The sequence below is a fragment of the Lipomyces oligophaga genome, assembly GCF_038497815.1.
Source record: "Lipomyces oligophaga strain CBS 7107 unplaced genomic scaffold V1516scaffold_5, whole genome shotgun sequence".
Lineage (NCBI taxonomy): Eukaryota > Fungi > Ascomycota > Lipomycetes > Lipomycetales > Lipomycetaceae > Lipomyces > [Lipomyces] oligophaga.
This window is the reverse complement of record NW_027117789.1, coordinates 989,224-1,014,318: the sequence shown is the minus strand read 5'-3', so window position 1 is coordinate 1,014,318 and position 25,095 is coordinate 989,224. Positions and strand designations below refer to the sequence as shown.

General features: G+C 45.5%; 8 protein-coding genes across 8 annotated transcripts; 4 read left to right on the top strand and 4 right to left on the bottom strand.

The window, feature by feature from the left end:
• The first annotated feature begins 120 nt into the window (after positions 1-120).
• On the top strand, positions 121-2,979 carry V1516DRAFT_639584 (acyltransferase-domain-containing protein). The gene is made up of 2 exons (XM_066920086.1): positions 121-1,021; positions 1,076-2,979. The coding sequence occupies exons 1-2, from the start codon at positions 218-220 to the stop codon at positions 2,837-2,839; spliced, it is 2,568 nt and encodes an 855-aa protein (XP_066776941.1). The 5' UTR covers positions 121-217; the 3' UTR covers positions 2,840-2,979.
• Positions 2,980-2,987: 8 nt separating this feature from the next.
• On the bottom strand, positions 2,988-4,988 carry V1516DRAFT_626388 (Cupredoxin; the record flags this gene model as incomplete). Its single annotated transcript, XM_066919745.1, has 2 exons — positions 2,988-3,791; positions 3,870-4,988. The coding sequence occupies 2 exons, from the start codon at positions 4,986-4,988 to the stop codon at positions 2,988-2,990; spliced, it is 1,923 nt and encodes a 640-aa protein (XP_066776940.1).
• Positions 4,989-6,061: 1,073 nt separating this feature from the next.
• V1516DRAFT_626191 (kinase-like domain-containing protein) lies at positions 6,062-8,870 on the bottom strand (the record flags this gene model as incomplete). The annotated part of the gene is made up of 3 exons (XM_066919736.1): positions 6,062-6,162; positions 6,217-8,515; positions 8,673-8,870. The coding sequence occupies 3 exons, from the start codon at positions 8,868-8,870 to the stop codon at positions 6,062-6,064; spliced, it is 2,598 nt and encodes an 865-aa protein (XP_066776939.1).
• Positions 8,871-11,141: 2,271 nt separating this feature from the next.
• On the bottom strand, positions 11,142-13,720 carry V1516DRAFT_665099 (uncharacterized protein; the record flags this gene model as incomplete). The annotated part of the gene is made up of 2 exons (XM_066920650.1): positions 11,142-12,091; positions 12,154-13,720. 2 exons carry the CDS (start codon positions 13,718-13,720, stop codon positions 11,142-11,144), a joined length of 2,517 nt encoding a protein of 838 aa, XP_066776938.1.
• Positions 13,721-15,921: 2,201 nt separating this feature from the next.
• Positions 15,922-18,353, top strand: V1516DRAFT_677409 (lysophospholipase catalytic domain-containing protein). The gene is made up of 2 exons (XM_066922583.1): positions 15,922-16,040; positions 16,133-18,353. The coding sequence occupies exons 1-2, from the start codon at positions 15,989-15,991 to the stop codon at positions 18,124-18,126; spliced, it is 2,046 nt and encodes a 681-aa protein (XP_066776937.1). The 5' UTR covers positions 15,922-15,988; the 3' UTR covers positions 18,127-18,353.
• An 80-nt stretch (positions 18,354-18,433) lies between these two features.
• On the top strand, positions 18,434-20,490 carry V1516DRAFT_677408 (acyl-CoA dehydrogenase/oxidase). Its single transcript, XM_066922582.1, has 2 exons — positions 18,434-18,609; positions 18,670-20,490. The coding sequence occupies exons 1-2, from the start codon at positions 18,565-18,567 to the stop codon at positions 20,293-20,295; spliced, it is 1,671 nt and encodes a 556-aa protein (XP_066776936.1). The 5' UTR covers positions 18,434-18,564; the 3' UTR covers positions 20,296-20,490.
• A 17-nt stretch (positions 20,491-20,507) lies between these two features.
• V1516DRAFT_696377 (phosphoesterase family-domain-containing protein) lies at positions 20,508-22,301 on the bottom strand (the record flags this gene model as incomplete). Its single annotated transcript, XM_066924036.1, has 1 exon — positions 20,508-22,301. The coding sequence occupies one exon, from the start codon at positions 22,299-22,301 to the stop codon at positions 20,508-20,510; it is 1,794 nt and encodes a 597-aa protein (XP_066776935.1).
• Positions 22,302-23,670: 1,369 nt separating this feature from the next.
• On the top strand, positions 23,671-25,084 carry V1516DRAFT_677405 (uncharacterized protein). The gene has a single exon (XM_066922581.1). It carries the CDS (start codon positions 23,767-23,769, stop codon positions 24,973-24,975), a length of 1,209 nt encoding a protein of 402 aa, XP_066776934.1. The 5' UTR covers positions 23,671-23,766; the 3' UTR covers positions 24,976-25,084.
• The last annotated feature ends 11 nt before the right edge of the window (positions 25,085-25,095 follow it).

Genomic DNA, 25,095 nt, shown 5'->3' with positions numbered 1-25,095 from the left:
ACAAACTGTGGGGACTGGGATTGAAGCTGAGGCTGGCGCTGAGGCTGAGGCTTGAGGCTTGGGGCTTGTGAGGGGAAGATGGCTCAGAAACGGCTGTTGTTCGATGAGATTTTGTTGAACGGACGGATTTGGACATGCTGTCGAAGATCGTCGGGCGGAAGGCCAGATTTCAGACAAAAAACTACTAAACTCGTGGGAATATCAGAATTAATACAAGATGTCGCGGCGTCGAGTCGACCTTGATCTTCTTCAGCGCGACGACGCGTCGGTACTGGATCTGCTCCGGGATTCCTCGGCCGGTCTAGCGCTGGAAGACGACGGCGGCCAGCTGCAGCCTACATCGAGTAGACAGTCTGCTGCAGGGTCTACGAGCTCGACTTCAATTCTGACTGAGTCAGCTACCCGTAATTTGACATCTGAATTCACTCGTTTCCGCGAGAAACCTGCAAGCTTCCTCACCGAAGTCGGAAAACATATCGCTGGCACATCCTACCGCTCTTACGACAACTATGTTGGCCGCCGGATATTTTACCGCGGATTTACAGACCAGATGTTGTCTCGAGTCCTAAAAAATCCGCTTCTAAATGAGCGTATAATCACTTTGGCAGATCAGTTCATGGAAAGTAGTCCCGTGGCTGAGGCTAGCTCGCCAGAGGACCGACAGCTCAGACGGGATAAAGTTGTACGCTGGCTCCAGGATGTCACAAGACAGCTTGCGCAGACTATGATTTGCAAATTCGAGTACAAAATAATAGGTCGTGTGGCCTATTATATCGTCATGCAAATTCTTGGTCGTTCTTATAACCAAGGCCTACATGTCAACGCGGAGGAAATCGCAAGCTTGAAACGGACCGCTGCAATGGCCGCTTCAAAGGGTCAAAGTCTAGTGTTTTTACCTTGCCATAGAAGCCATATCGATTATATTTGCATGCAAGCAATCTGTTTTCGTCTCGGAATTTCGCTACCAACTATAGTTGCAGGAGATAACCTTAATATTCCGGTTGTTGGTCCTGCATTGAACGTAAGCTCCAAACCTACTGTTGTACATGCACCATACTAACTTGATTTTTTTCAGCGTCTGGGTGCCATGTGGATGCGCAGATCCTTTGGTGATGATCAATTATATAGCGCACTAATTCAGGCTTATGTTGATACTTTACTTTCTGAAGGCTATAATTTCGAATGCTTCATCGAGGGTGGACGATCTCGTCTAGGAAAGCTTCTTCCGCCTAAATTTGGGATCTTGAAATTTATTTTTGATTCCATTCTCTTTGGTCGAGTTGAAGATTGCTGGATTGTACCTGTTTCAACACAGTATGATCGGGTTATTGAAACAGAAAGCTACGTTAGCGAGCTTTTGGGATCTCAGAAACGCAAGGAAACTTTAGGCCAATTTTTCGAATCTCGCCAAATATTGTCGTTAAAGATGGGACGAGTCGACATACGCTTCCACGATCCTTGGAGTTTACGCGACTTTATTTCTTCACAGATTGATCACTATACTGCAGCTGGCACAAAGCCGCCTACATTTCAGCAAGTCACTGAAAATTCCGCATTTAGAACTCAAATTTTAAGATCTCTTGGTTATCGGGTACTTTCGGATATTAACGAAGTGTCTGTAGTGATGCCTACTGCACTTGTTGGGACAGTGCTGCTTACACTACGAGGACGTGGAGTAGGCCATACGGAGCTTCTTCGTCGTTTAGAATGGCTCTGTTTGCGAATTCAAGAACGAGGTGGCCGAGTAGCTGATTTCGGAAAATTATCTATGGAGCAGATTTTAGATCGATCACTAGAAGTGCTGGAGTCTTTGATTGGAATAAACGGAGACAATGGATCATTGCTTGAACGTACATACTATGCCAAAGACCGATTCCAGTTGAGTTTCTATCGAAATATGGTGATTCATCTTTTTGTGTCGGATGCAACAGTGGCAGTGGCTATGTATACTAAGATCAAACAAGGTGGAGGCCCTTCGAATCAGCGTGTGCCAATTAAATACCTTCTTGAGCAGTGTAAATTTTTATCTTCATTGTTTGCAGCTGAGTTTGTATATGCCCAACAGCCAGGCGGTATACGTGCGAATTTCTGGGAAAGTATCCAATTACTGAGAGACCAAGGAGTCATATCTATTACCGATGACGCTGCATCTATCGAGTTAAGCGTTCGGGAACGGGAACGAGGCCGCGAGTATTTCGATTTCTATTGTTTTTTGCTTTGGCCTTTTTGTGACGGATATTGGCTTGCAGCCGCTTCGCTGTTCATGTTGACTCCTCTTGAAAGCGATTTAGCTGATCAATCAAGTGCAACAAGCACCGACGAAACTCTCTGGGTCGCTGCGACGGAGTTTCTAGAAACAGCCCAACTACTGGGAAAGACAATTTATGCGCAAGGCGACTTGTCATATTTCGAGGCTGTAAACAAGGAGATGCTTAGATCTGCATTTGCCGCATTTGAGGATGAAGGGATCATTGTTGTTCGGCGTTCGAAGTCTGGACGATTACCTTCAATCATGTCTCTGGCTCCCGATTGGCTCCCAACTCGAAATAGAAAGGATGCACTAATGGCACCAGGAGATAATAGTACGTTTTCGGGAACGTCTCAGATTCAACCCGAGGGTAAACTGTGGACTTATGTGGAACGAATTTCGATATTCAGACGGGAAGGCAAGAACCGCCGTGACTCGCCGAGCGTTAGTATGCGAGTATTGGCCCTGGCCGATGAGGCAGGCCGCAACCTTAAGCATCGAGATATTCTGTCGTACGAAAAAGTCGAGCGGCCGGAAAGTGATGCATTGGTTACGATGAGTCGAGCGACTCGAACGAATACGAAACTTTAACTTACACACCAGAGAAAAAATTAATAGGCTCAAATGACATTACGATATAATAGTTATAATGTTTGTCTGAGGTTTAGCTTGAATTGAAATAAATGATAAGAGTTTCTTTCATCAATTAATAAATCCTATGTATAACATAATATGTACATCAAGCCGGGATCATGCCGTCGCGGTATTGATATCCCGGCAAAGGTTTCAACAAGGCGGAGCCAAGGTCGCGTTCGATTTTGCAATGATCTTTCATCACTTGGTTGACCATGTCATGCTGTAAATGTTCTACGCCAACTGCAAACTGCATCATCATACCGGCACGAAGATGCCAGAGAATATGGCAGTGGAAGGCCCAAAATCCAGGGTGGTCTGCGACAAATCTGACGACTGCATGACCGAGTCTAGGAACCGTGATTGTATCACGAGGAACAACATCTGTCAAGTTATATAAGTTTGCATAATCTTCTTTCCAGGCACCAACACCTATCCGGGCACTATGTGTGCGAACAAGGTACATTTCAAACCCATGCAAATGGAATGGATGTGCAGACTCGTCTGGATTATGAATAACAAGTTCAATAACTTGTCCCAGGCCGACATTGGCTATAAGGTTATCTCCACCCCAGAATTCTGTGTTGGGCTTACCCCCGACAGTAGGAACCGCAACAGTTTCAGTTAAGGCATCAACTAATCCAAGCTGCACGTGTAGATTCGGTGCGCCAATCGCAGATAAGTGTGAAGTACGGTTGATGAATCCAAATGGTGCTAGATCGACGCGTTCGAGCTTTAACGTTTTTGTATGAATGTGCATGCGTTCGTCAAAGTCGGGTACTTTTGATATCTGTCGAACGCCGTCGATCATAGCAGTGACTGGTTTCAAGTATTGCGAATCTAAATCGACGCATGCAGTCGGATCTAGAATATCATCCCATCGATGCGAAATGGAAACATCGTGGGTAACCTTAAGAGCACGACGACGTAAGATTGTAGTCACTGATCGAACCAGGTTCTGCATAGGGGACGAATGGGTAGCAGAAACCAAATTCACAATCGCTTTGACTTCTGGATCTAAAACAACATTCGGATAATTGAAACACGCCGTATTCATTTCAGCCCGCAATAAAACGGAATCTGAAGATTCTCGTCTAGGTTCCGCTGTAATTATAGCAGAATATCTCTGTCCTGGCGCGATGGGAATGTAATGCACGTCAATCGGCATGACATCCGAGGTATCTGCTTCGATCACAGTCAAAACATGCCGATCAAGAGAAATCGAAAATTCTGCAAGTGCGGCAATGTTTATAAATCTCAATCTGTATTTTCTTCCACGCACAAATTGAAACTCGAAAGGGTTGTCTTTGGCCATGGTTTCACAAGGTGTTAAATGATGTGCCCTGCTACAGATATTTTCCCACGCATGGCCATTGATAAGTCCATTTTCAGGTACAGGTTCAAACCCAGCAGCAGTCCGCGAAAGATAATAGGCAAATCGGTCTTCACCAGGCGCATGATAATAGTCCTGTAGCAAGACCACGACGTCTTCATCATAGTCGCGGCCAATTAAATAACTGTCGTTTTCTCGGTCTTGTACAATAAATGCACCTGCCATACCGTCAATCCGCTGCGTATACGAATGTGAATGCCACCAGAATGTCCCGCTTTGGTCGAGCTTAAACCGGTACTCGAACGAATGACCAGGTGGAACTCCACACTGAGTCACCCCGGGGACACCGTCCATTTCGTTCGATCCGTAATGATGGATGCCATGGAAGTGCAGAGATGTAGACTCGTTTAATCTATTATGCAGTCGGATTACCATCGTGTCACCTTTATTCGCGTATAAAGTAGGTCCAGGAAACACCCCATTGATTAGACTCATTTGTTTGATAGCTCCGTCAGGACCAGCTCCTACATGATATTCTGCGGTGAAATCAAATTTCCGAATTGCAGGCTGTCGCTCGGAAAAAACCGAAACTAATTTCTTGCGGTCATTCAAGTGACAAGATCCTGTACAGTCACTATCCAGCTCTAACTGCTGCCTTAGGTCGTGATTCTCTTCACTTGAAACCAAGCTTAACACAGTCAATAGAACAACCAGAATCACAAATATGACCAACACTCTAACCGTAGCCGGTCGAAACAATCGTCGTCGGTTCATTCCTTGTATGTCTGAAATTTAAATTCCAGATCTAATTAAAGATAGAAGACCAAAAATCTAAGAAACTTTAGCAATGGTCATATTCAAAATGCCTATTTAGCTCAGCTATATGCAACAGTTAAATCCACTTCTCGCCATATTTTCTTCTTCACTACTTGTCTCATTTACAGGATAATTGTATGTTCTCCGTGCGTGAATGACTTGGTCAATACGCCGAGAACTCAAGCGCCTATTTCCAATATTCTCTTACACGTGTGGGAGCTGGGTACACGTGGGGTTCGCTGGCACTGTTATCATTTTCTATTCTTCACTAAAGTCCCAACTATACCTGCTCATGGAATTTGTTTCGTCGTGAGAGATCTTCAATTAACATTATAATTGCTAGCCAAGCAATATAAGAGTATATAAGATGACAATATTCGCGGTTTGGAGATTAGAAGAGTTCATTATCGAGCATAATAAATAGACCTCTTCTGGTACGCACATATGATATATTCCCTTTACAAGGAAATACTCGGTTTGGAAGTTATCTTGGCAGTTGCTCTTAATATTAAACTCGATTATCTAACATATTTTCCTTCACGTAAACTTAGCTGATCTGTGGTCGAGTACATGCAGAATGCTACTCGAATGTTAAGTCATCAGTTAGCGAGAATCCCACCAACGCTCAAGATCCCAATAATGACTACACTAATCCGACAAACAATGTACAGACAAATAAAGTTCAATTAGCAATCTCTAAGTTAACCCAGTATTAAAACAAAGTACAAAAATCAGACAGCCAATAATGCTCCATCCGTTAAACCGTACCGGACACCTTCATTACTCCTGACCAGACAAAGCAAAGCTGCGAACGCTCAACAAAATAAACAAGTTCACAAGTACATATATGTATAGAAAAAAAAATCCAATAAATTCATAGACAATAGTGGAGAGAGCTAAAGCTTTAAGCAAGTATAGCCCGAATACATAACTCAATTCAAATATAATCCCGAATCCTAAAACTCACGAAATGCGCCAACACACTGATAATGCAAATTATTTATTCATCGAGCAGAAACATATCATTGTTGTCACATAACTTGTGAACTGACAGCTGACGCAATGGGCGAACTAATCAATGTTTCAATCTTTTTATGAAGCCCAGCCAAACGCCCTTTGAGACTTCGGATTACTACTCAGTTATTAGTACTAAAATTCTTGGTCTGAACTCATAACCACAACTTACGTGTTTCAACCATATGACGATCATCTGAATCAAGATTGTCTCGACCCGTACCATCGTCTAAAATAGCCTTCAACATCCAAATAGAAGTTTCATACATCGTTTGACATCCTCCCAGATCTTCTTCTACAATCTCATTCATGACTGCCGATCGCGACATTTCCACGGCCCGATCATAAAGTAATTTATCTGCTGTAACATCATTCCGAGTCCGTTCGTTGTCTGATTCAATTTGCCTTACGGCTGTGTCGCTAAGCTTGATACGAACAATTTCGGCTCTGTCCAAAGTCTCATTAAAACGATCACGAATCCAGCCCACCGAATTCAAAACATCCTGTGAAACCGTGCGTGACTTATTACGAGACCACCAGCCCGTAATTTGATCCATCACAGAAGCCAAAAGTGATAGACATTTCACATACAAAGCAAGCGCCTCTTCTGACAGTGCCCTCACAGCTTGGTGTGTCAATCCAGTCTCTGCAGTCGAAGAACCGGGCATTAACTGGAAAAATTTCACATTCGCGAAATCGTAGACAGCACTAGACTTTGCGGCAGTCTCTTGGAGCTGTGACAAAATATCGGCTTCTGATTCATCCATCGCACCATTCCCAATGAATGACATAACTGGATCCAGATTTCGCGACGGGCTCGTGGGAGAAAAAAGTCGAGCGCTAGCCATAGCTAGAGCTCGTGCAAGAGTAGATGTTGTTTCTCCATGGCGAATCTGATCGGGTGATATTCCAACTCGCTGCATTGCAGCTCCGGCGGTAGATGAAAATGATTGGTGACGGGATGAACTTGCACGACGCAGAACCGCAGCATTTGACAGCGGATTTGGGGAGTTCATCATTTCATCAGCCAATGCGTTGACAACGACAGTACGCTTTTCCACAACCACATATTCCTTCTCCAGAAGGATGTCTTGTTCGGCTCGAGAATGAGGATTCTGCTTGCCAGTCGAAGGAGTACGGGACAATGGATTAGAAATTCCAGGCTGACCGTCAATACTAGCTCCGGACGAATGTCGACTTCGTGACCGTGACTTGGACCGTTCAGTCGTCATCTCGGCGACAGGAGATTTTTGTACATCCGGAGAAATTGCAGCACGTTGTTCAAGTGACGAACGTCGATTCCCAAATGACGAAACAGGTTTCTGTGGTGAGCTTGAGCCAGGTCCAGAAGCATTTTTGATCGACGCTGTACTAGGCTTCCGCTGAGGAATAGGAACCTGGGGTGTTCGCACTAGAGGCGAAACTTCAACTGGAGTATTATTCGATGGACTTGCTGGCTTGGCAGAACGGCTAGAGATTGATTCAGACTTTCGAGTAGACACCAGAGGTTGAAGCTCGGCAGGAATGACAGAGGAAGGAGCTGAGGGAACTGGCTTATTGTTTACTGGAGATATAGAGGTAGAAGGAGTAGGCTCGTTGTCGACATTTTGTACAAATGGGTTGGAGTCGACAAAATCGGGGATATCACCAACGACAGCTTCAGATTGAAAGAAATCCTGAAAACTCATACGCTCGACTGGATTGCGTTTCAATAAACTTCGAATAAGTTGCTTGACAGGCTCTGAGACGGGGACGGCTTCTGAAAACCGAATACGGTCTTCATTCTTGTCGATTTTTCGGATCAACTCAACATAGTTTTGAGCTCTGAATGGAGCCTTGCCCATCGAAAGCTCGTAAAGAATCGCACCGATAGACCACAAATCAGCCTTTGCGTCATACTTTTCGTACCGCAAAATCTCTGGAGCCATATATAACGGAGAACCACAGAGAGTTTCGGCCATAGAGGTGCTGGGCAAGATTCTCGCAAATCCAAAATCAGCCAGCTTCAAGACAGGCAAATCCCATCTACCAGCGTAACCAAGCTCGAGGGCCTCAGATTCGGATCTGCAGGGCGGACAAAGAAGCAGATTTTGAGGTTTCAAATCCCGATGAACAAAGTTCCCGGTGCGCATGAATGCAATGGCACTTGAGATCTGCTTCAAAAAGTGGCGAACCAAAACCTCGTTGAGCCCGCCTTCAGAAGGGCAGGGAAACTGAGCCATGACCTTCGCAATAATCGGATTGCTTGATATGCGATCGCGGCGACAGATAAAAGTGTTGAGATCACCCAGAGCACAGTACTCCATGATAAGATTGAAATGCGAAGTGGTTTGTACACACTCATATAACTGGACTACATGTGGGTGCTTGAGCGATTTCATAATATGGATTTCTGTGTCCAGATTGTCGAGCAGACGCTTTTTAAGGAGAGATCTGACAATCGCCTTGACGGCGACAAACTTGCCAGTTTGCTAATGTTGGAAGTCAGCACAAGACATCAAACATAAATCAGGGGCGCCGCCGAACAAATAAAATCAAATAAAAAGAAATTCTAGTAGAAAGCAAATAGAAATCCAAGATCGATCAAAGCAGACGGGTAAGAGATAGATGCAGAGAGAAGATACGTACCGTATTGGTGGCCTTGAACACACAGGCAAACGAGCCTTTACCAATCTGCTCGCCAATCTTATAGGTTCCGACCATGTTTTCCATGGGAGGGCCTCCAGTAGGCCGATCATGACCATGACGATGACCATGGTCGTGTCCTCCACCACGACCACGCCCGTGAGTCTGGCGGATCGGCGGCCGACGAGAATCATGTTCCATGGTGCCGCGACAGGCGGAGGGGCAATTCTAGGAGGAAGATAGAGGAGCGGGTTGAAGAGCTAGGCGCGGACGAAGAAAGTGGGAAGCCAAAACAAGATCGCGACAAACCGGAGCGCACAGTGGAACGGCCGAACTGTGGAAAGAAAAGTAAACAAAAAAATGCAAATGTGCTGTACAGAAACGAATCCGAAGATATCGCGATAAAGAGATCCGAACACAGGCAAACAACAGCAAGCGTCAGGGAAGCAATCGTCCTGTGAGTGCTTGCTGGGTGACTAAACCGGTCCTGCGTGACTCGATTTCCTCCCAATCGGTCCCAGTGGCACACACTCCCGTTAGGGGCATTCTGCCTATTACACTCGTGCTCGCGCCGAAACACGGTGTGTGCACGTGATTCTCTTCACGTGCTGCGGCGATCACGAGCGATACCATGGCGACGTATTTTCAAGATTACGCGATAGTTGCAAAATATAGTGTTGTGATGAGTTTGATATGACGATAAGAATGCTTGAGAGAGACAGCTATGTGTTTGTGGTTGGCTACTTTACGGTATGTGTGTCGGGCACGGTTTGAGGGCGACAGCGAAGAGGTCCTTGATCTGTCAGGATGACCTGTCGGTAGCTACTCCATCTTGTATTGTCTTGACCGGCCTTCTCTACCTGTTCGCCTTGGCTTGATGGAGTGCATGGCGATCGATCCTACTTGCAGCTCTCTAGACGCTTGTTGCGAAGGGTCATATGCGTCAATCCAGATGAGTGGACATCCGTCCGTACGATCTGATCCTGCGCCACTGCACATCACTTCAATCACTAGCGCATCTATTGTTACTACTAGTGGTCTGCATCGCTCCCAACCATCCAGTTCGACTGTAGCGTAAGGCCCTTTATCGCTGTTCTCTATGGACGACTTCCTTGCTCGCGTGCACTATCCTCACATCTACAATCTTACAATTTAAAAACTGTAGTGCATCTCATTTTGCAGGCTATTATAGCGATTTGTATAACTAGAGAATGCTATCATTCTTCAATTTTTCATATTTTTCACACTTCAGAGATACTGTCTGGAGTGTTGTCACTGACCTCATCAGCCCATTCTGAAATTCCCAGTCTTGGTCTCGGTGGGAACAACTCGAGCTGGAACATACAATATTGGAAATTAATCACTGTGGATCCAGAGATCTTCTTCTCCTCCTGCACAATCCTTGCAACTATTTTCGCTCTATTCCGAGCTATGCCTCTTGCATTATTCAGAAATGCATTTTGCCCACTTAAATTTAAACCAACCGGATATGCTGCAAATCCCTTGACAGATGTCTTACGTTGGCCGTTATCTCTCCTCTGTGACCAGACTAGCTATGTTATCGAGCGATCGAGCTCTGCAGATCGTCTACCTTCCCCTCCTCCCCTCCCCTCAACCTCTTCTTTGATGGTACGGCTGCTTGCAGCTTCACTATCTATAAATTTGCCAACAAATCGGGCTGTTTAGCTGTCCAAAACTAGAGATGCCGCACTGGCGCTGTGTCTCAGTGATCTATTCACAAGTCTCTACCTGATCGGTCCACTTCTCGACGCGGCTTGTCCGTATGCATTGTGTAATCAGATTCGGTTCTCCTCAATCGTGTCTTTGTCATATTCGCTGCTGTCGATTTGTATTAAGAGCAAGTGACGCTGATCACAAATGAATCTATGCTGCGCAAATCTGATCATTTTCCTCAGAGGCATTACAACGAATCAACGACCAGTTGTAATAGCACCTGGTATGCACCTGTCAAACAAGTTCGCGATTCTGATCTTGATTTTGAAACTACAATCCCATGCTTGTCCAGCAGCATGAGCTGGTTCTCGCTGTCTGAACGCGTGTCCTAGTATCTGGTCTTTCTCACGGTACTAAATCATCCAAAATCACATTTCTCACGCATTATCTCGGTCTAAATCTCGCTTCCCATATTACCGATTGAAGTATTATACTTGCACTGGTCTACCCGCATTAGCGTTCGCAGCATCGACCGAGACAAGTCACGTAAAGTCTCTTGAGTTCTCCTATGCTGCAATCGCAGTCCATAGTAAATGATTTCTCAGACCAACAAAGTGCTGTTGGAGACCTTGCCTACGAGCACGATTCAAAATTTCAATAGACCCATTCATTTTTATACAAAGTAATAATTTCAAATGCAAATAAATAAAATACAATCAAAACAAACACCAATTCACCTATAATACAAGTATGTGTATGCTGTCCGTCTGGAGCACTTTATACCAAAACCTGCTAAACTCAAGACGCAGCAGGAGTAGGTGGAGCAGTAGACACCACAGGGGATGGTGACGTGGCTTCAACTGATGAAGCTGAAGAAGAAATTTGTTTGGGCAGAAATGGTGGTCGTGGAATATTAAACTGTGGTCGTGCTGGCGCAAAGGCTGGACGCCGAACGGGCGCAAAGGAAGGTCGGGCGACAGAGTACAGGGGCCGAGAAGGCTTGCTAACTCCAGCTGAAGGTCCAGATTGATCGGATTTTTCTACATCACCAACAGACGTTGAATCTTTTTGAGCAAGTCCAGATTGACCGGAGCTGTCGGAATTGGAAGAAGACATCTGCTCCTGCGGAGTTTCCGGAACAGGAGATGCCGCTTTTGACAAACTCTCATTTTTAGCTCGCGAGATGTAAGGCGGCGGAGGAGGTGGTGCATATTCCGGTCGAGGGCCCGCTGGCGGTAGCTTCGGAGCCAAATATGCAGGTCTAGATCTAAACACACCTGCACCTGATTCCATTGCGTCGAACGTGCGTTTTCTCGACTCGCTGGCTTCGGAAGTAGCTTCTGCTATAGAAGGCAAAAGCTGGGCTAAGCTTGGATCATCATTAGCCAGCTCCAGCTCCCCGGAATCTTTCATGCGGTCCATTAGGGAGGTCAAGTTTGTAATCAAGTTCGGATCTCTAGCTATCTGAAGTAGCATACTATTGAATCTTTCAATATCTGCCTCTCGACCCATGATATCAGAGAGCATTCCTTGTACCTCCTCTCCCAGTCCTGCCTGCCCAAACAGACTAGCCAGAATACCATCTGCAGTTCGCGATCGATCCCGGCCGTTTTTGGCCATGCTTAGTCTTCTTTCGCGACGAACTCTGTATTCCTCCTCAATCCATTTCGATTTGGCATCAGATACTTCTTTGCCAAAAATAGCGTTCGCTCTTCTATGGACCCTTTGTCGAAGATCATTATCTTTATCTGCGAGGAGAAGATTGGTTAGTACTTCACCAATAACGATGCCTCCACACAACTATACATACTTCGTTCATAATTAACTTCCCGCCAGCGCTGCTTTCGCAAGCGATTCAGCAAAGTCAGTTTTTGCTTTTGAGCTGGAGTAATAGGTGCTGCTTGCTTTCTCAGAATTTTTCGCCTCGGTTGGCCTGGCTCCACCTGTTCACTCTCCTCAGCTTCTCCCTCGAGAACGGAAGATAGAACCTGAGTAACAGCTTGCAATAGCGTAGCAGTATCGATGTTGGTGGCAGCCTGTAGCTGAGCTATTGCAGATGCAGGATCAGATAAATCCATGCCGAGAATAAGGCTATTGAGATTGTCGAAGTCAATCGCTGTTTCACCCTGTTCAGCTGAGGAAAGTACAGCCATCGACTCATTAGAAGTTGCCTCAGACAATGGCTCCACAGCGGTCTCTGTTGGCTGAGAAATCATAGCAAGCGTAGGATCTATCTGAATTTCGTTATCCGACATAGATTCCTTTTGCGATTCAGCTTGAGTGTCCACTAGGGATTCAAAACTCTGAGCAATTTCACGCAATTCATTCCCTTCCATTACCGCATTTTGATCGATCGAGTCAGCTTGAGCTTCGACCTGCTCAGGTATAGCGGCAGCAGGCTCAACCTCAGTGGTATCCTGACCCTCCTCACTTAACAATTTAAGATCTCCCAAAAGAAAATCTCCTGATAGAATCTTTTGCATCACTTGTTCCTGGAGTTCCTCAGAAGATAGCTCTTCTAGCCCACCTTCCTGTTGGAGCTGAGCAGCTAGAATTTCGACCTGGTGCTGGAGATTCTTTAAAGTGTCTGGGTTACTAGACGCAAGAGCTAACGCATCTTCAACTGATCGATGCTCCTCGAGCGAAGTTGGCTCCTCAGAATCAGCGGCATTCATAGGTTCTGTGAGTTTTTGCTGCTCTTGCTCTGTTTGCTGTATCGGGACATCTTGTGCCCTTTCAGTGTAACTAGTGACTTCTGGCTCAGCGTCTTGTAGTACAGCAACATCTGTTGCTGCTTGACCCTCTTGATTTCCTGATGATTCCTCAGTAAGATCATTAATTCGAGAATGCGAAGCGCCGTCTGGATTTGGGCCCAAACTCTCAGTGGCCTCAGGCACCTGCAGAACCGAAGGTTCATCACTGAATGGAGGATCAGAAACTTGTTTATCTGGTAGACCATATTCGGGAACAGAATCTCCAATATCTTGTTCTTCATCCTGTTGAACGTTATTTTCTTCGATACCAGCCTGTTGAGTGACCAGACGATTGACCTCATCCAGTAGTTCAGGATGCGTCTGCGCAATAGTCTGAATCAAAGTATCCAAATCAGAGAGATCTTGGAGACTAACTCCAGCAGCCTCTGAAATCTGTAGAATGATTTGGCCAAGATCATTGTGATCCACATCTTGGTTCTCGGCCGGTTCCAGTTCCTGGCCAGACGCGTCGTCAAGATTGTCAGGAGCTTGATCTGCGTTCAACTCTGTTGATTCAGCCGGAACATGTCCGGGAAATTCATCATGGATAGGTGTGGACGCGGTAGCTGCATTTACACCCTCCTGAGCACCGTCATTATGACTGCTGGACGGAGTGTCGTCCATGGATTGCAGCGATCAGATGTGATCAGCAATTGTGCTCCGTCTGAGACGCGACTGACGTCGATGTTTACAAAGGACCCTGAGAACGAGCCGCCAACAGGGCGGCTAAGATAAGCAAGTTCTCTCTTAAGATCTTTGTACTGCTCTGGGACGAAAGAGCCAGCTCGCAACCGAAGTAACACGAACACGTTCAAAAAAAATGTAAAGTAGGGCCCTAAATGACTGAATTCTGGGACTGTTTTGTGACTGCGGTGCGAATTCGTGATGAGTAAAATTTTCAGCAGCCCTAGGTTAGGTCACGTGAACAAAAGTGTCATCCCAAGGATCACGAGGGAAGCGGGAGGTAGACTACTTGCTGAAGCAGCGGCGTAGGAATGAAGGGTTACTTTTTGGCACGTGATTTCGTGTGGTGATGTAGCTAAGCCAGGGGGACTGATGGTCCAGACGCAATCATGTTAATGTATACGATGGAGGACCTGCTATAGAGATGGTGGTGGAATTGTGCTGAAGAAGATTTCTGTTGCAAGTCTACGAGTTTCTTGTGGACAAAATGGAATGTAATCCTGAAGGAGCAGATATGCTTGGCCGCTTGACCGCTTGAACGCTTAAAATCGACCGTGAGAGTTAACGGTATCAAAAATCCGAACTTGATTGCGAAGAACCAGATATGCTCGGAAGATCGCAAATCTTTCTTGATCGACCTCGAAATTGTGCCGTAATTTGACCAATTTTCTATGCAATTCATGTAGTCCGTACTGCCACTAGCTGATTGATTGATTAATTGACTGCATTTTTTGGCTTATATTCTTGCCGGCTGTGACTGCTGTCTACTAGTTTGCAGCTCTCTCTATCTCTAGCCTGTAGCGTTGTTTCTACATTCTCTGCTTCCTTCGCGCTCAGAACAAGTTTCTATGGCCAGAGCGTTCACGACCCAGCCGCACTAATAAGGCCATACGCGTAAGCTCTTCCTCCTTTTGTGTTTTCTTTCAGCATCTTGATGAGAAAAGTCAATATGGAGAGCACTTCAACGTAAGGACGCAACCAGTCGACAAAAGTCCATTAATTGGCAGACATGTTGTGGGAAGAACAAGCTGACAGACAAAATCATAGACTTACTCGCTCGCTGTATAAGCTGCTCGAATGGCCAGTCCTGATGCTGAGTACTCGCCTTAACGTCCTGTCCCCCCTCCTCTTCACAATAGAACGCCGCAGGAGCTAGCAAGCCTAATATGATGACGTTGTATGACTGCTGAATCGCCGCCGCATCATCACGAGCGCACCTGTAGGTTATTTATTCCGGTACGGCCCTGAAGACGATCTGGAGCAATTCCGCAGTGGTGAGGGCTATGGCATAAAGTGCGGGCTGCAGCGCTAGATGTTCCGTCAGATAACGTGAGATGGGACAGAAAGATTTGCTCGCCGTACAAAATTTTCTGCAGACAGTAGCATAGTGCTTAATTCGTCGTAATAGACTGCCATATACGACCGACATGGTAAGCTCACCGAACAGGACGGCGCAGGAAGGAGAGCGAGCGAAGTTGTGCCGCGCTCGAAAAGGCCGAACCAATGTCCAGAACAAATGAATCAAACTTAAACACGGGCAACCACAGACAAACATAGATAGATAAACAGCAGATTCTGGAATAGCAATGGCATTCGGAATTGAAACCTCCTTGCTAACTATGAGTTCGCATTGCTTCTCCTAAGCACTACATACAATGTGCTACAGCCTAAGCTCTGCCGTACTACACTATACCGAGAGTGCCCAGACGCTGAACGGTCGTTAAATTGAACTAACTTCCTGCTGGCACGGCAGTTCCAGAAGAAATAAAGCGGAAAGACTTACACCGAGTTTCCGACATCGTCAGCATTACTGTAGTTGCTGTATAGCGATACCGTGCACTAGCACCTGAGCCATACCTCTCCGTGCTCACGGTGGCGCAGACCCTTCCTTTTGTTGAAGCCTTCCTCCGCGTTTTCGTATAGGTAGGTACTCCGTAAAGCACCAAAGTATCCGGTATGTTTATGTCCGGCTCGTAAACAGAGATTCATCAATCTTAGAGCGCGAGCGCCTCACAAGCCGGCTCGAGTCAAGCTTAGAGCTCTGGTCGTTGTATTGACGGCATCGGCGGCCGTTCTCTCTATCCTCCGTGCCTCATCGGGCTGCAAATATATACTCGCAACCCTGCCGGCCTCATTCTTGATACCTCGTAGATTTTTGTTAGATTTCTGCAGAATCGTCCGCCTCGAAACGAGAATAAAATATAAGTAATGCGATTCTGGCTTACCTTCACTCTCGCAGCGCTTGCTGCAGAATCAGTTTGTAATTAACACCTATCCCTGCGTTTTGTCTGCGCGCCGCCCGACAGCGCGAGGTAGATCCAGATCTTAACTGACCTTGCTTCTTATTTCTAGTTGCTCAGGTCGCCAATAAGCTGACCGCCGAAGATATCGAAGAAATCAACGATGAGCTGGTGTATTCAGATACCGCCGCCGCACTTGGCTACCTGCAATACAAGCGAGCGATAGAAGAAGATGATGCTGTTGTGGTTCATGATACCCATCAGTCGCAGCCCGGTGGCTACGCGCCTTACTTCACAACATGTCCGACCAGCAAAAAGTCCTCGTCCTCGTCCTCGTCCTCGTCCTCGTCAAAGGATCTTGTTCGTAATGCTACCTCGCTTTCTTCGGGCGAGCTTGAATTTTTGGAAGGGCGTCGTGCGGTCGCTAATGATTACCTCGTCGAATACCTTGATCGACTTAATATGACCGATTTCAATGCCACTGATTTCTTGCAAGACACAAATATCACCATCGGTTTGGCCTTCTCTGGCGGTGGCTTCCGGGCTATGCTGTCCGGAGCTGGTTTCCTCGCTGCTTTTGACGATCGTACTCCTAATGCTACGGATTCCGGTCATATTGGAGGTCTTCTTCAGTCATCGACTTATATCGCAGGTCTCTCTGGTGGTTCTTGGCTTGTTAGCTCTTTCGCCTTGAATGGCTTTGTACCCGTAGTTGAGTTGCAAGGCGATGAAAACATTTGGGATATTTCATCGTCTCTACTCAACCCCGATGGATTTGCTCTCTGGGACACCGCTGAATATTATACCGATTTGATTGACTGGACTGACGACAAGTCCGATCTTGGGTTCAATCTTTCACTAACAGATTTCTGGGGTCTTGGCCTTGCTCTTCAACTCTTAAACACTACTGACATGGGAGATGATGGTCCAAATGCTACTTTCTCCTCCATCCAGAACATCTCTGCTTTCTCCACTTATGCAATGCCAATGCCAATTGTGGTAGCTGACGGAAGACCCTACAATACCGATATCGTGTCTCTGAACTCCACAGTCTACGAGTTCAATCCGTTCGAAATGGGTAGTTGGGATCCTTCTTTATATGCGTTTGCTCCTACTGAATATTTGGGCACTAACATGACAAATGGTGTACCACTTAATGAGAGTGTTTGCGTTCGAGGCTTTGATAACGGTGCTTTTGTTATGGGCACCTCTGCCACTTTGTTCAACGATATTTTGCTGGAATTAAACTCCTCCGGTCTTAGTGGTGTTCTGTATACAGCTGTTCACAGCGTTCTTACAGACTTGTCAGAAGACAACAACGATATCGCTCCATATGAACCCAATCCGTTCTATGGCGTTAATCCGGATCTTTCGTACATGGACAACGAGACGATTCTTAACCTTGTGGATGGTGGTGAAGACTACGAAAATATTCCCCTTCATCCTCTGATCCAACCAATTCGTGGGCTAGATGTTGTCTTTGCAGTGGATAACTCGGCCGATACTGACTACAACTGGCCAGCTGGCTGGGCTATGACTGCTACTTATGACCGTCAATTCGGTGACCAGGCTAACGGAACTAAGTTTCCCGCAGTTCCTGACATGAACACCTTTGTTGGCTATAACTTGACTGCGCATCCTACCTGGTTCGGTTGCAATTCCTCCAACATTACCGGCGAGAACGGAGGAACTACCGTTCCTCTGATTGTGTATCTTGCTAATCATCCCATCTCTTACTATTCCAATACTTCAACCTACAAGCTGTCGTACTCAGAGGAAGAGATGGAGGGAATGATCACAAATGGCTACAATGTTGCTACACAGGGTAATGGTACTATTGATGATGAATGGTCCAAGTGTCTTGGATGTGCAATCATCCACCGAGAAGTCGAGCGCCGAAACCAAACCCACACGAGTGAATGCCAGGCATGCTTGGATACGTATTGCTGGGATGGTACTGTACTTTCGCAGAATGCTTCAGAGGCTACTGAGGAGCCCGAAGTTGAGGTTAGCTCTGACAACACAGGTGCAGCAGGAATCTTAACATGGCGCGAAGCTCAGTGGGGAGTTGTTGCTCTGGCGATGTTGCTAGCGGCCTCGATGTAAGATATGTGGTCGTAATTGAAAACTAATCTATCAATTTAAAATACAATGCATTTTGATTCGATTTATTACTGAAATTTTGACGTCAAGCTTCGTAAAATCCAATCAGACGACTTCTATTCGTCGGCATTTCAACTGCTTGCTTAGATGTCCTGATGCTCAGGGACTTGTTTCACAGTTCACGTGATTTCTTGCGGGGTAGGCCAATGACGAAAAACATGTGATCGCGTCTGTGATGGGAAGTCCCAAAAGTGAGCATGATTCGCGGGGCTCTCGTACGGAGGAGCGATCGCCTCGGTTCAAGATCAGAAGACATTTGAAATGATATAAGAGAGCGCTCATTCGCTCGTTTGAATTTTCAAGTTTAACGAATTCTATCGGTGAATTTCGGCACACATTTTATCTTTTGAAAATTTGTATCGTTGATACTGCTGACAAAATATGACTTTGGCTGTGCAGAGTTCTAATCAGAGCTTCTCCGCTGAGGTAAGTTGTGATTATGATTGCCTCGCTTTTGCCGCTCTTAACTGACCTGTTTGCCTCTAGGACGTCTCAAAGCATGGATCTGAAGAATCTTTATGGGTTATCATCGATGAAAATGTATTTGATCTTACAAAATTCCAGAGCGAACATCCAGGCGGCAAGAAGATTCTCAAACGCGTAGCTGGACAGGATGCTTCGAAGATGTTTTGGAAATATCACAATGCGGCCATTCTAAAGAAATACACTCCCAGATTGCAGATCGGCTACATAGGAGGCTCTGGCCAGTCAAATGCAGCGCCTGCGTCGGCTCCCTCGGCCGCTGTTAAGCCTGTGCCAAAAGCTGTGAGCAAACCCAGTTCTGCTCCGAAGGAAGAGCAAGAGAGACCGACGGCTACCGCATCGGAGCCCTATGGTGATCTTATTCCGTACGGAGATCCTTCATGGTACCAAGGCTACGTCTCACCTTACTACAATGAGACACACGTAGCGTTACGGGAAGAGGTTCGTGCCTGGGTTGAGAATGACCTCGAGCCAAATGTTGAGGAATGGGAGACCAAGAAAGATGTGCCACCGGAAATATACAAGGAGCTTGGACGTCGAGGATATCTTGCCGGAGCTTTAGGAATTCATTATCCAACGGAGTACACCGACATTCGACCTGCTTCCGTTCCTGTTGAGAAGTGGGATCACTTCCATGAGTTTATCCTCACCGATGAGATTTGTCGTGCGGGATCTGGTGGTTTGGTCTGGAACTTACTCGGCGGATACGGTATCGGCTGTCCTCCCGTGGCCAAATTTGCTACTCCTCAGGTTAAAAAGCGTGTATTACCGGAGCTACTCAGTGGAGAGAAGCGGATTTGCTTATGTATCACCGAACCCGATGCAGGTAGCGACGTGGCCAATATCACTACTGTGGCTAAGAAATCCGACGATGGAACTCATTACATCGTGAATGGAGAGAAGAAGTGGATCACGAATGGTATTTGGTCCGACTATTTCACTGTCGCAGTTCGAACCGGTGGACCGGGCATGAATGGAATATCTTTACTTCTTCTCGAGAAGACGATGCCTGGAGTTAATGTCCGTCGGATGGACTGCATGGGCATGTTCAGTTCAGGAACAACCTATGTTTCCTTTGAGGACGTGAAAGTGCCGGTTGAAAATCTTCTTGGCAAGGAAAATCAAGGATTCAAGGTTATCATGACTAATTTCAATCATGAGCGATTAGGAATCATCATACAGGCAAACCGATTTTCTCGTGTCTGCTACGAAGAGTCGGTTAAGTATGCGCATAAGCGCAAAACTTTCGGGAAGCCGCTGATCGAGCACCCTGTGATCCGGATGAAACTGGCAAACATGGCCATTCGCATTGAGGCAACACACAACTGGCTTGAAAACATTCTATACCAGACCAACAATATGTCTGAGAGAGAAGCCATGCTTCGCCTGGGCGGAGCAATCGCAGGACTAAAAGCTCAAGCTACTCAAACCTTCGAGATGTGTGCACGTGAAGCTGCACAGGTGTTTGGCGGATTGTCTTATTCTCGTGGCGGCCAAGGTGGCAAGGTCGAACGCTTGTATAGAGAAGTACGCGCATATTCCATTCCTGGAGGCTCGGAGGAAATCATGCTTGACCTCTCTATCCGTCAAGCGCTTAGAGTCCACCAGATGTTGGGAGCAAAAATTTGAATTTAGCTGTCCTTTGGTACTAAACGTAGTTGAAGCGGTTTGTGGAGTTTCTGTTTTCTGATTGGGATTTCATAGGCAATAAATGGTATGAACAATAGTAGTCTGAGACATAGCATCATTTTCTTACATAATTTTAAAAATGCCGTTGTTCTTATCAAAACCAAGATTGAAATTTAAGAATATAGCACATTTCACTCAAAAAGCTATGTCACCTAGTAGGTGACAGAATAAATGTTCCAATACGAAACGGAATTTTTAAACTTGGCAGTACCACTAGCCAGAGCGGACAAATATAGTCCAGACGAAGACTGAATTGTGTAACCGAGTCCAGGAATAAAGTCGATCGTATAAGCATCTGCTTTCGACAACGACTTTACAAAAGCAGTATTATCTACAAGATATACTGGACTCTTACCATACGCTTCGATATGAAATTCTGTGCTGAAGGCGTCGCCAATTTGATGCAAGATGAACCGCTGAGTAGCACTCTTATATCCTCCAGTCAAAGGAACGATGCAATCAAGGGCATCTGATGACGTATTCCTGAACAACGTGTAGGCCGAATCTCCAATTATTTGCTCAAACACAAGATATCTGCCCTCCGTGAGCTTGCCACATACTTCCTTATAGCCAGATTCGGTCCACAGTGAAGTTTCCTCTGTCTGATTGCCATATGGTACAGGCGGCCTACGGTCTTCTAGCAGAGCATATTTCAGAACGCATTTCGCCATTCCATCATAGACGCCGAGAAGGGTAGAAGGCGTCTCGGCCTCTGGAATTGAGGGAAGAGTATAGTTAGGATGATCAAAGTCAAACATATTGACGAGATTGGACATATGCTCGCGTCGCCAGACATTCATATCTGTGCTTGTGAAAGAAATATTCAAAGCTTGCTTAGCCCATTCTTCGATAAATAGAATCTGCGAGCTGTGATCTGAGGGCTCAGTGAACACTTTACTCCCACGAGTGTAAGGTGAAATCGCATAGAAAGGTACGCGAAATCCCGGACCGGAAGGAATATAGCTTGTCGTATCTTCAGGATCAAATGCCCATTCGCCAATAGTTCCCCGGGGCGAGACAAATGGCTCAACATGATCCGCCAGTCCACCAGTCTCGTCGTACATGATGAACAATACTGAATTGTTGTAAGATGGTGAATTGACAAACTCGTCAACAATCTTCTTCTGCAGCCATGCTCCATCCTTTGGCTGGAACGGCGGATGCTCAGATAGCTCCATAGGTCCAATGATGTACGACACTTGTGGAAGACTATTGCTCTGGCAGTCGGAATAAAATTTGTCGATGCCCGCGTAAGATAATCCCTTCTTTCGTAGATCACTCCAAAGTGAGGACGTTTGGTACTGCTCGAAATGGGCAAACGGGTTGTCATCAAAGTTATCCACATCCTGATAAACAAACCAACTGATATTGTTGGCCTCAAGATATTCTGGCGTGGTTTTCCATTTCAGAGGATAACATGCATATTTCACGTCGCCATTACTCTCACATCCTGGAAGTTCATAGTTTTCGATATACGGACCTCCATTCACTTCTGGATCCCCGGGCGGAGATCCTTCAAAGTTGATTGTACCGCTAGCCCAAGACACACGGTTAGGATTCGTGGGTCCGATCACAGACTCGGCGTACATGTCAGCAATCGTCCAACCCTCCGCTATGCCAAAGTGAACTGGCAGATCCGAGCGGCGAAAATGACCCCAAGACCATGCTGTGTTATTAACCACCCAACCGTCTACTTCGCCATTATCCCATGAATTGTGATTAGGAGTCCAGTCGTTTGATCCAGCGATCATACATTGCGTAGAATCAGTATACTGAGGGTTTTCTGTCAACCACCATGGCAAGAGATACTCTGCAACAGTAGAAGTTGTAGGCTGATACCAAATTGGCTTGTTTGTGTTATTGCTGATATGAACATTTGGATCTTTGAACCCACGAACTCCGGCCATGGTACCGAAATAATGATCAAAGGCGCGATTTTCTTGCATGAACAGGACAATATGCTCGAGTTTCTCAAGCCCAGCCGCCTCCACGACTGCGCTGAAAAAAAATGCGCAGCTGAGAATGAGGCCGGCAGCAATTGAGATAACTGGAGTCATTGGCAAGAAGTAAGCAATCTGATTTGCAAAATAAATCGAAAACAGCAGCCGACTGGCGGAGCTTGCACATAACTATATATGAACGAATCCATACGTTCCTTCGCAAATCTCCTATCACATCTCTCTAATACAAGTAGCAATCTTATAGATATGTTCGGAACTCAACAGACGAATAACAGCCTCCAATGAACATTCACACACACGGCTGACCTCCAGCGAGACTATGATTGAATGGATAGAAGTGATCGGCACAAATCTCAGAAGGTCTGTGCGGTTTCACATGCTAATTCTTAGCTATACAGGAACGAAGCGCAGGCCAGACGATACAGCCCTCCTGCCGAAAGCAAGCTTTATCTTCCCTTCTGAGAAATACTCAACGGTCCCTTCATAAGAATTGGAGTCTTGGGAGAAGCAAGTAATTATTCAAGAAGCATCTTTCAGATCCTACACGATCTGCGTAGTATTTCCATGCTTTTTCGAAGTCAATCTTGGTATCAAATAACGAACAACTCGAGAAATTTTCACCTCATAGACTAGAATCTCAGCGATAGCACCCATCTAATCGACACAGACATTGGTGAGCGCCTCCGTTCAACCATGCGATGCTTTAAACGATTAAAATGGAGAATTCCCAAGGTACGATAGTCCACAGAACGATATCATCGTTTCTGCCGACACGTGCCTATGGTGGAAGGGTCTGATTAGCCAAACAACAGATCGATCCCTGGTTAGATAATTGCAGATTTCTCGACTGGAGTATTTCTGGCAGAATTTCTACTCAGATGTAGACATGTCAAGCTTATACAAATTGCAGCATTGAGGGAGTGCAACAACGTTTCAATTGCGCTTAAACCAAATGCTAGTTCTAGATCTCTTTCAACCAACCGACTTTCCGATTCAACATTATCTCTGTTCAGATTCGCTCAAGTCATGAGTTCCGGAAGCAGTCTTTTCCAAGTATTGTGGTTTCTGTTTGATTTTCCAGACAAGCTGCAGTGTGCTTCACTGATTGCCTCTTACGTGGGACTCTTGAGAGGTTTTGCATTGATTATATCTGAATCACAGAGCTGGTCTGACTTAGATCTTTTCTGCTTTGCGAGCTTCAGAGCAGCTTTTGCTTTGTTGGCTCTATTACTTTTCATTCGGATACTGGATTTCGCAGTTTACAACCTGAGTTTACACTCAAAGTCTTGCTGTGACTGGGACTTCGAATAAATATACACTTGGCCGGTTTTCAAATCAGCGTGTTTGTCACTACACTTTGCTCACGCTTTGCTCAACGAAACAGTGCATATAGCCAATTGCGATGGTTGTGCGATTACATTTTTCAATCAAGAGGCGTGAATAAAAATTAATGGAAACAGAACATACAATTGAAACGGTCTTGCAGTCCCCGAGATCGACTGTTCCTGAGGTGCAACCTCCTACTATGTCAAAAGTTGAGCCTGTCCTGAGTCGCTTAATGGATCCCCAATTGATATTCAAAAAGATCCACGCTCCGTCCAACATTGATACAGAAGAAACCCAGGCTTTCAAGCAAAACGTAATGATAGGGCCGGATCAGAAGTTTTCGTCTTCTGAACTTCATATGTTAAGTTCTTTAGATAAATCCGGGTTTGATTTCAAGACAATTGACCGTTGTACAATTGACGCAGCTGATCTTCCTATTAACTCGCACTCACAGAAGCTTCCAATAACCGATATTTTGAATGAAGATTTGAAGAACATTGCCAATCCAGATGAATGGACGCCGGAATCGATGACAGATTCGAGCGTGTTATCTGAAGAGTTTTCTGTCATCGCGGACAATACATTCAAAAAACGAAAATTGGATTTTGATTATGATTTTGATGGTCCAAATGATAGTCCGTTTGCATTCAGCCAAGTTCGGAATAGTAGCTATTCTTCACCTTATGATGCAGATTCCGAGTTCGAAGAAGATTCCGAAGATGACACTTCGTCTGGGTCGGAGAATAATTATCGCAGTGATATCAAAAACATCAATTTTCTTTCAATTCTGGGAAAACTAAAGCTTTTACAAAGATCGTCAGCGTCTCTGGATACCGAGACTCAGTCTCAAAACCTAACGGGACTCGATATTATTTATACTCATGATACCCATACTGAATCGATATTACCTCTTGATCTCGCTGATTCAGACCTAGAATCTCTATCTTCTATCAATTCTGAACTATTGGGACAAGAAGACCGTTTTGGATATTGCTCTGATGTTCAAGATTGTAAAACAACTTCGTATGACGCAGACAATCTCTACGACATGATCGAATCGACGTCCGAGAAACCAGTTGGCAAAATTGACGCCAGAACTCACTTAGTCGATCAGGATCACTCTGTCCGAAAAGCCACTACACTCGCAATGCCGAAAAATTCTCAGTTGATAAATGGTATTCAAACCCGTCGTATTCAAATACATGAGCCTGTGCAAGCTGACGGCCGTGCTGATCGCAGACGCGATGTTTCCTGCGAGTCCAATAGAAGCTCGGATTATAAATTAACTGACGATGAAGAAGATGATGTGTACCACCCAATAATCCAAACTTGAAACTGAGCTTACATTTTCTGTTGAAGGTGTATAAGTTCAAGTGATGATTCAGACAATTCTCATTATACCTACAAAGAATAAACTGTTCAGCAACTCCTACTCATCGTCCTACTAAATTCA